At 40.8% G+C, this 10,651-nt stretch overlaps 1 protein-coding gene across 2 annotated transcripts in view; it reads left to right on the plus strand.

Moving 5' to 3' along the window:
* Nucleotides 1-1,647: 1,647 nt before the first annotated feature.
* The window catches only part of Dnah11 (dynein, axonemal, heavy chain 11), a gene marked incomplete at its 5' end in the record, with an annotated part of 307,294 nt that continues 298,290 nt past the window's right edge, over nt 1,648-10,651 (plus strand). For both annotated transcript variants that reach the window (XM_005377377.2, XM_005377378.2), the window contains 4 exon segments: nt 1,648-1,791; nt 8,579-8,775; nt 9,371-9,560; nt 10,256-10,355. In XM_005377377.2, the coding sequence (XP_005377434.2) occupies nt 1,648-1,791; nt 8,579-8,775; nt 9,371-9,560; nt 10,256-10,355 (631 nt within the window).

Consider the following 10,651-nt stretch of genomic DNA (forward strand, 5'->3'; position numbering starts at 1 on the left):
GAGGAGCGGGCGCGGACCGCTGGGCGCCGAGTACTCCCTGGAAGCGGTAGCCGGGGTTCCGGAACGCATCCTCTGATGTGCACCTACTTTGCAGTCGCCCGGCTGTGGGCTAGTTTTCTGCAAAGTTTGCCTCTTTGATGCCCGAGAATCCCCGTGCGCTTGTGGGAGCAGGGCGGTGAGGGGAGAACCGCGCTTCCTCAGCTGCCTGGGCTCGGGGGCAGGGTGGGTTTTCTGCGCCAGATTACTTGGTTCTGGTCGCTCACGGGCCACTCGGGAGTCATATTTTCCCTTGTCCCCTTAGTACCGGAGGATGAACCCGGGGCCTTCGCACTGAGCAACATCCCCAGCCTCTTTTTAAAAATTTGAGACAATGTCTCGCAAAGTTCCCTAGGCTGGGCTTGAACTTGGGATTCTCCTGCTTCAGCCTCCCAGAGTGCTGGAATTAGAGGCATGCACCATCACATCGGGTTTAAGAGGCCTATCCTTTAAAAAAAATCAGTGTTTGACAGAGCCCGTATGACTTACGTATTCGGTGTGCCCCCTCGTCAACCCCACTTCATCCTGAGGAGAAATATTGGGTCCTTGAACAGGAGTAGCCAGGTAACACACTTGGTGTGTGCCACTTATTGTGGGTATTGTGTGTGGGGGGCACCTTCATCTTTTTCTGTCATCCCTCTCTTTTCTGTCTTCCCTTTTTCTTTGTGAATTTAGATTGCTTGTCTAAAAGTTTATCATGCCACCTGCAAGGACAGCATTTGTAATTTTTTAAAAAATTTTTTTAATTTTAAAGAGTAAAAGAAGGATAACATGGTAATAGAGGGGACTTACCGAATTACAGACAAAGTGGTAGGAAGTTATCAATGGTTGTTACTTTACCTATTGGTATCTTCAAGATAGTTTCTCAGGAAAACAAATAACGACAGCATTTGTATTTTGCATTTTTCATGCTGTGAAGAATTTGGAGCAAGATTTTGGGTGTTCAGGTGTGCTGTCCCTCAGGTTGATGTAAAATATCCTCCAGGATGTGGCCTTTACAATAGCTGGAAAGTGGGATATCAGAGCAGAGTGTAACAGGAAGGTTACCCGGGTTGTCAGTTTTGAAAATCTTTGTTTTGGTAATACTAACTGTAACTTATTTTTTTTAAAAAATTGCCATATAATAGAACACTTTAGTATTGTCAAGATAATACATACAGAAGTGATTCTGTCATTGTGGAAGTATTAGAATATCTTCACTAAACCCTTCTATTGAAAACGAAAATACAAATTAACCTCTAGCACCCTGTTCTGTGTCAGTTTGGCTTGTTTCCCAACAAGAGAACGTTCCCTAAACATTTTTCTAAGATTGAAACGTTCTACATGGTCATCTGCTTTTAACTGAGTGTCCCATGATATAGCATGGCCATGGTTTCAGCACTGATAATGCTGCGAAATTAGCATTATAAAAGGACAAAGGCAGTTGTGTGCACTGCAGGGTAGGGACAGCAGGAGGACCACCTTGTTTGTAAAGGTGGACAGGATGCCACCTTTGTTGCTTCTGTTCTGTTGCTTCTGTTAGCAATCTGGCTACAAGGTGTACGGAGCAAAGCTTGCTTGTTAAGGAAACCCCGTAGTGAACTTGAACTAATTATCTTGCTCTTGTTTCAGATTCCAAGGGATGCAAAACATAAACTTGTTTATGTTGCCAAGAGGATTACTGAAAGCAGTGGAGTAAATAATTTCTCTCAAAAGGTGTTATTTGAAGAGTTACCTGCGTCATCTCTTGGACATGTGACTGCTTTCCTAGATGAGGTACTGGTCTTTCTTTAGCATTTGAATCTTTTATAGATTTCCGTGGCTCTTGGAATTATGTGGGATATATCGCTGGCTGCTTAAGGAGTGTGAGGAAGCCAGCATTGTCCTTAGCCGTGTGTGTGGAGAGTGACCACATTTAGACTTTCTCAGATGAGCTGATCCTGACACCTGATATTCAGCAGGTGGAAACTGGTCAGCCCTTCCCCCGCTCCCCTCCCTTGCCTTCCTTCCAAAATAGAGAGGAAAGAGAAACCGGCTTGAGCTGATGAGGTTGTAGGTTTTAAACTTCACATTCAGAATGGGACAAGTTTGTACTTTGGAAGTGGATATTTTTCATTTTTCGGATTCCTTTAGAAATTAACAGTTAAGACCTTCATTTCACTTATGTCAGATAATGGGAAAATGTGATGGAAATTGTTAGGAGTATTTGTCTTAAAGTTCCTTTCCCTTTTGCTACTGTTAGGACCTGGAATGTCCCCGCAAAGGCTCATGCACTAAAGGCTTGGTGTCCTCAGCTTGGTGCTGTGGAGAGTCGGTGGAGCCGAGTGGGAGGAAGCCAGGTCCTTGAGGGGGAGCCCTTTTAGGGAACAGCAGGGCCCAGCCCCTTTGTATCTGCTTCCTGGCCTGCATGAGCTGAGCTTCCTTGGCCTCCTGGGACCGCGATGATGTACCTGCTCATGACAGGCTCAGAAGTGACAGTTGCCACGTAACCTTGGATCGAAACCTCTGAAACTGTGAGCCCAAAGCAACCTGTCCTCCTTTCAGGGTATTTTTTCAGAGTAACACAAAGCTGACACACTCCTTTAAATCAGAGAACCACCAAACCAAAGCCATGGGCACGTTAATGTGCGTAAGGGCCACCTGAGAATTCTATTTCTAACCAGGTGCTCTTTGTGCACAGACCATCACTGAGGAATAATGTACCAGATGATCCAATTCCCTAGAACTGGGAGAGTAGTTTTCAAGCTTTCCTAAAAGTTTGAAGCCCTGGGGGAAGTTTCTAATTACCAAGTCCAGGCCAAGCCTCATATCAATTACCTCAGAATCTCTGGCAGCAGCCTAGGTGTCAGTAGTTGTTCAAGCTTCCCTGGTGATCCTGATGCATAGCAGGTATTCGGAGCTGCTGGGTTGGAGAACTGTGTACAAGGTCAGTTCCTAAATTCTGATTGCTCAGTCAGACCTCCGTAATCCGTGCAGTCTTCCCAAGGCCATGTTTATGATTTGCAAGTCTCTTTTTCCTGAGTCTCCTTGGTTATCTTTTTAAAAGGAAATATTTTCTTGTTGTCTTCACCCTAACCAAGTCTCTTACTCTTAGCTCCAGGACTTTGCTTGGGTTTTCCTCCCCTTACCGGGTTTTAGCTGATTTCAGAGAGACGGTACAAAGAGAAATTTGTATATTTAGTACCTGGAACATTTTTGTGTGTGTGTGTAGCAAGCAGTCGAGATGTTTTTATTGAACTGAATCTGTTGACTTCTGGTAATCAGTTGAATCCAGACCGTCATCAGCCAAGTCTTGGCAGGACATGGCTACACCCGTCATTGGGATTCTTACTCTAACATCTGTTTTGGCTAAAAGAAGATAAAAAGTTTAAATTTTTTTGATCTTTCTCTGAATTAATCTAGATATAATGCTCTACACAGCACTTAAAGAAAGGTTTGAATGAGAGTAAACCCTTAGTGAGTATATCTATAAATGGCCTAAAATGTCCAGAATTTAAGTTGTTTGGGAGAATCTGATGTGAGCATTGGGCAGGAAAAACAGGACCTTGCCTATGTGACGTTACTTGGGTTAATTTATGGATGAAGCCTGCACTTCATATGAAGCTATAAAGCATGACTGCAGGTTTAGGTTAAAAGTTTCCAAGTGTCATCATGGCTTCATACCAACTATAGCTCACACAAGTGGCTAACTGGCAGTTGTCTTACTTTTCTCTTTTCTGAGACAAAACACCCAGCACCCAAAGTTAAAGGAGGAAAGGTTTATTTTGGTTCACTGTTTGTAGAGGTTTCTGTGCATAATCCGTTGGCTCCAAGGCAGGGTGGCATGGCAGAGGGCATCACAGAGCAGGCAGGAGGCAGCAGATAAGCAGGGAAGCAGCCTGTCCTCTCCCTTTTGTCCCTCCAGCCTACCCAGCCAGGGTGGACCTTCCCTTTATCCACACCGGAACTGTGCCAAACTAATCAGTGGACTTATTTAGGAATCACACAGCCTTAACCCCAGCATCACACACCCCAGATCCAGCCACCTCCAAAAGCCCCCACACCCAAAGCATGAGGCTTTGGAGGGACATCTAGACACAAGCCATAGTAGCAGCGGTGTCAGATGATGTGCTGGGGACTCCAGCCAAGATCTCTCCTCTGAACTCTGAGCTTTCAGAGTCACATGCCTTCCTGCTATTTCCTCTTGCTGAGTAATTGACACTACAAATCTAATTTGAACTTCTGGCCTTTGCTAACCTTCCCTTTCTGGTGTTGTTTGTGGGTGTCACTAGGTTGGTAGATGTGGATTCCATCCTTTCAGATGCTCAAGGCAGAATACCTCAGAGTCATCCTTAACTCTTTCCTGGGCCTCACAGGTTATATCTATTCAGTGAGGAAATTATGTGTGTTCCACCTTCAGAACATTTCCAGAATCACTTCCCTTCTTCCCTCCACTCCTTCCTCCCCCTTTTCTCTGTGTTGCTGTGTTGGCCCTGCTTCTCTTGTGGCTGCTATCCACAGCCTATATGCAGCCCAGCAATGGGGTGATTCTTGCTGAACCTAACCCAGACTGCATCCCTCCTCAGACCCTCCCTCGACTTCTGTTTCACTTCAGAGGAGGGTCTAAGTCCTTACATTGTTCAAGGCTTGGCTTTGTTATCCACTGGCAATTAGTATGTCAGCATTACCTGTAAATAGGTTAGAAGTACAGGACCTCAGGCCCAACCTCAGCGCTTGAAGCTAGCTGGGATGAGGACATTAGTCCAAACTCTCTGTGATCTGGTTTCTCTCTTCTCATGAACTGATGGCCTTTTTTCTTAAGAGTCTCAAGCATATACTGTACATGCCCCAGTATTTTCTCCTGTTCCTTGGAATCCCTTCAGTTAGCTCCTTTAATGCCCTTGAATTCTGGCTCAAACAGCTCTTTCAGTGAAGGCTTTCTCCAGGAGAGTTGGGGTTTTTACAGGATTGGGACCAGGATGACGCAAGTGAGACCCTTACAAAATTCATGTAGTAGAAAAATGGCTCACACCAACTCAGTAGCCAAGAAAAGTAATTTTTTACAGCAGCACATATTTAATTTATTTTGCAAAAGAGATGGGTCTGGTCACCTGTTAGGCTGATTACCAAATGAAAAGGCAGATGTGTATTTATACTTTTGAGCTAGTAAATCCAGAAGAGAGATCAGCAAGATTAGCAGAAAGAAGAGCATTGAAGTTATAGCGTAACTGACAACACATTCGAAAAATACACATGGTGCTAAGTATTCTGTTTGGGTGTACTTTTTGCGAGTTTTGCGTCACTGCAATGCGCAAGCATGTATATTTACAAATATGGAATTGCTTCCACAGTGGCTCACTTTTATCATCTTGGGGGCAGAGGGTTGATCATTGAAAATGCTGAATTAGTTTTCTCATCTTTGGCATTACTTTAGCAACAGAATTCCCCAAGCTGCTATCAAGGCTTTTAAAATTATTTTTATGGTTTAGACCTAAAATATCCTTCCAAAGTTTCATGTGTTCAGAGGTGGGGCAGTGGGAAGTTGGCGGTGCTCTGGGGGTACTGCGCTCACCAGTAGATGGAGCCGCTGGTGAGTTCATAGCTGAGTGTGATGGTACTGGGTGGGACCTGTGTGCAGGAGGTGGGGCACTAGGGATGTGACCTGGAATGTAGTACTCTCTCACCAGACTCCTCCCCTCACTCTCTGCTTCCTGGTTCTCATGAGGTGAGCAGCTTTCCTTCCCCATGCCCTTCCACCATATTTTTTCTGCCTTGGAGCCAGGTGCCCATTGTTGGAAATAAGCCCTCATATTCAAATTGTTGATGCTGGAAAGAATGCACTCAGACCTGATGCAAGAGGTCTCGACAAGACTTAGCTATTGCAAGTTGTGCTGCTATAAACATGGGTGCACATATATCACTGTGGTATGATGTTTTTAATTCTTCTGGGAAGATACCCAGAAGGGCAATAACTTGTTCAAATAGGACCTCTAATCCCAGTTTCATAAGGAATCTCCACACTGATTTTGAAGATACCCATCAATAGAGGAATGGATAAAAAAGATTTTTTTTTATATAATGGAGTACTACCCAGCCATAAAGAAGGATAAACTGGAGACTTTTATAGGTGAATGGATGCAACTCAAGACCACACTCATAAGTGAAATAAATCAGACCTAAATATATGAACAACGTATTATCTCACTAGTGTGAAAAATTGAGCAAGAACATAGGATCCAAAACGTACAATAGTTATTGTGAACTGGGGAAAAAACTGCAAAAGAAAAGACAAACTGTGATGGGAGAAAGAAAGACAGGGAAAAAGTAAAAAATATATGTATACACAAGATAGTTAAAATAGTTTTACAGCTAGCTTCTCTCAGTTCCTTGAAAAGAATGTTTTGTGTTAACATTGTTTAGTCAAGATATCATGCTTATATTCTGTACTGTGATTGAGTAATACACAGACAACAATGTGCAATGTTGGAAGCATTGTAACTGTCCTACTAACCTATTTTAAAACTCAGTTTCATTGTTCGTTTATCTTTTTTCTCTTTAAAATAAGAAAAAGTCTCAACAAGACATTTTACTTCTGCAGAAGGGCACAATCATGAAGTAGCAGGAGCACAGAACAAAGAGGGGTTGCTCTTTTTATCCCTAACACAGGAGAAGCAGCCAGTCTCTAAATTAATTGACTAAATTCAAAGGCTTACAGTGACTAACTCAAGTAGTAGGAGGGTAGAGGGCATGTTGTTAAATAAGTTAAAGGGGGAGGACTTCAGGGTTTGGAATGCAAGTTCTTCATCTTGGAAACAGGCTGTGTGCTGGGAAAAGATACGTATTTCTTGGAGCTCAGGAAAATACCAGGGGAGGGGGGAGTGGAGGATAGTGAGCAAATAGTACAGAAAAGACTGAGCCTATTTCTCACACTATGGACAGACTTCCCCAAACTGTGAGCCAGATAAACCTCTCCTCCTTTAAGTCAAGTGCTGGATATTTTTACCAGCAACAGAAAAGTGATTGTACAATTTAAAAAGAACATGATATGCACCATTTTCATACTGTTAGAACTCAAATGTAAATTTGGGTATTTAACCTTTCAGCTCTCCTCCCCTAAATAAACAAACACTAGAACCTCATACATAGGACAAGGAAGGCAAGGAAATATGTATAGATCATTTATTGAAACATTCTGTATAATAACAAAAACAGAAAATAATCCTAAGTATCAAATGGGGAATTGGCCAATAAGTAGAAACAAATTCATACAATGGTTGGTACTGGGCAGTTTAAATGCACACAGTCAAGATGAATTAACCTGAATGGATATACATTTTGAAAACAGTAAATTAAGTGCAACAAGTGGATGAGGAGGATGCATTCAGTGTGCCAGTATTGATGCAGATTGGTTTGTTTTTGTGGTGCTGGGCAGTGTTCCACAAGTGCTAGACAAATGCTGTACCACTGAACTACAAACTGTAGCGTGCTCCTGCAAGCTCCCTCGCTCCTTCCTCCACCCTCCCACCCCATCCTCCACACGGCTTTCAGTGCTGGCAATGCAACCCAGGCCTAAGCCAAATGCATGAATACCAAGGGGAAAATTCTGCACTCAGAAATGTTGTTTCATGTGTACTTAAAAAATATTGTATGAAATTAACTTCCAGCCATGTGTCCAAAGCCTATATGAAACATAAATGAATTTCGTGTTTACACGGGCATGCCAATCCCAAAATATCTCATGCATATGCAAATCTTAAAAAAATTTCTTAAAATCTAAAAATCACAAACACTTCTGTCCTTAGGATTTTAGATAAGGGACTCTGAAACTATTGTCAATATAAACATTTGAAAGGTAGAATAACTATTTTCTGAACTTTTTAGCTAATTGAAATTTTATAGTTCAGTGCTGATAGCCTGGACAGATTATATCTGAAAAATGAAAAATGCTTAAAATGGGTATTGGAAAGGAGTAGGAAAGCAAAAAGTGACCAATCTGAGTAACTCAGCATGCTGTTACGTAATATGCGCTAGGCTCTGGGAATGCAACATATCCTTTTTAAGAGTTTTCACGTAGGTACCTGGTTTCATTGATGTTCCTTTAATTAGGAAAAAGGAGCTCTGAACAAGCCCACATAGTTGAACAGAATAAACTTCTTGCTGACTATCGAAACTTTAATCCACTAGGGTGCCACCCAGGGCATTATGAGATTTACTCCTACCCTCCATGTGATTCCTAAAGATTTTTTAAATATGCTTCCTTACATGCTCAGTTTGCAGTTAAGAAAGCAGTTTGTATACTAAATATTACCTTACTTGTTTCATGCAGTGTTTGAGTTACTGAGAGCCTCCACAGCACTTGGTAAAAGGATAAATGAATGAACAAGCAGTGTTGGACTTCCACTTTGAAAGAACTTATGTTTAATTGATTAGGTCTAAATGGGTCACTGACTGTGCCTTTGTAGACTTGGTATCGTAGGATATTTATGAAATTGAGTGGTTTTGTTGCCAATTATGTACAGCAAGACAATCTTTGAAGGGGCACATTGTAAATTAACTAATTTTAAAAACATTTTTCTTTCTTTAGATCCTAATGCCCATTCTTTCTAACAAGAACAACCATAAGTCTTGGTCATATTTTACTTCACAAGATATTGAACGTCACACAGAAGTCATGAAAAATAAGATGCATATTTTTAGGGGCAAAATATCTAGAAGAACACTTCTTCCAATTCCTACTATTGCAAAAAATATTGACCTGGATCAGAATTACTCACAGACCAAGTAGGTAATGATGTGGTACAGACAATACATAAAATTGGAGGGCCCACTTATCTATTTAGTATCACAGTCTTAGCAAACTATCAATAAAGTAAAGAATTATAGCCACATTGAATGTTAAAAATGTGTATTTCCTTTCAAAACATACTTTTTATTTATTTATTTTTGAGGCAGGATATCACTATGTAGTTCAGGCTGGCCTTGAACTCTCTATGTAGCCCAGGCTGGCCTTAAACTCATGGTGATCCTCCTGTCTCAGCTCCCTGAGTGCTGGGATTAAAGGCAGGTACTACCACACCCAGCTCAGAGCATACTCTGTAAAGGGAAATTTTAACAGTCACCGTGATCTCAACAACAATATTCCTTTAGTAAAATGGTTTTTGAGAATGTGATAATTCTTTGCTAAACAATGTTTTATAACAGTGAAGGCATGCTAAATACAGAATAAAATGATACTACAAGTCAAAATACTGGATGTTGAAGTTATATTTAGAAAATGAGTTTATATATACATAAAATATTAAAATCCATGTCTCATCTCTATTTGGATAAAAACATCACCTTCAAATTGTTTTATTAATCATGTCAATATTTAAAGACTACCTGCAGATGAGAGAAGACTACTCCATGAGATTGAATCTGTGGTTATCAAATGGTCACACCAAATCCAAGAAATTATAGAAAGAGATTCAGCACAGCCTTTGCTGAATGGTCTTCACCTGACTCCTCAAACTGAGCTGGATTTCTGGGTGATGAGGAGAGAGAATCTGTCATGCACTTATGATCAGGTAAGTGAGAGCCCTGGTGATTGTTTGTAATTTCAATAAGCAAGGTTAACGGTAGACTAAGGTCTCCTGAACAGTGGTTTTAAAGGTTTTATATGGTCTTTGTATGACTTAATATTCTGTTCTAATCTGAAGGCTGTATATATGGTGTGCATTTTTTAAATTAATGGGAAATGAAAAGTAATTTTGCCTTTATGGGAACATTTTGACAGCACTTGAGACAATAGGAAATATTTTTGGCAGTAGGAAAAGTGGTTCCCTGGGGGAATGTTGAAGCATGTTAAGATTAGTTAAATCTAGTGTATTTAATTGAGAAGGAATAGGGTCTTGCTTAGTGGAGATACAGCTTTGGAAGAACTAACTTGGGTCCTCTGCCAGGTGTTTGCCATTGAGTTACTTACTTTAATGTTCCAAAAGCTGAGGCATTCATTCACATATCCTGGAGCTCTTCTGAAACAGATCAAGAATTTTATGTGGAATGACTAGTAGTTTATATAGCTAACTTGTAAACTCTAAACACAAAATAAAATACAAGCTAACAAAATAATTGCTTTCAGCTTGAAACCAGATATGCATTTGGGTTTTAAATCCTTTTTATATAGTGTATGAGGGCATATGACCCATGTTTTCCTACAGAATTCATTTAGTATTTAATAATCTAGTTTATACTTATTAAAGGTTTTCACTCTTTAATTTAGCTTCGAGCTCCGGTTGTCCTCAAGATGGTTAGGATCCTGAAAAGCAAACAGAGCAGCTATTTTCCTACTTTAAAGAACATTTTCCTGGCTGTGGAAGACGGTAAGAGGATGGTCCCTCAACCTGGTATCAGTGCCACAATGTGCTCATGATTTTCATTTCTGATTGCACTGATTTATTCTCTTTTATTTCCTCCTTTTGATAATTTTGGCTAAGTGTTTATCAGTCTTGTTTATTCCATCAAAGAACTAGCTCTTACTAGAGAGCATACTCATAAGTGAAACAAATCAGACCTGCATGTGCAAGCACTGCATTGTCTCACTAGTGTAAAACCTGAAAAAGTGAATAAAAACTAGGAGGTATGATAGACATTGTGAAATGAAAGGAAAATGCTCAAG

The sequence above is a fragment of the Chinchilla lanigera genome, unplaced genomic scaffold (genome assembly GCF_000276665.1).
Source record: "Chinchilla lanigera isolate Chin_1 unplaced genomic scaffold, ChiLan1.0 scaffold00009, whole genome shotgun sequence".
Lineage (NCBI taxonomy): Eukaryota > Metazoa > Chordata > Mammalia > Rodentia > Chinchillidae > Chinchilla > Chinchilla lanigera.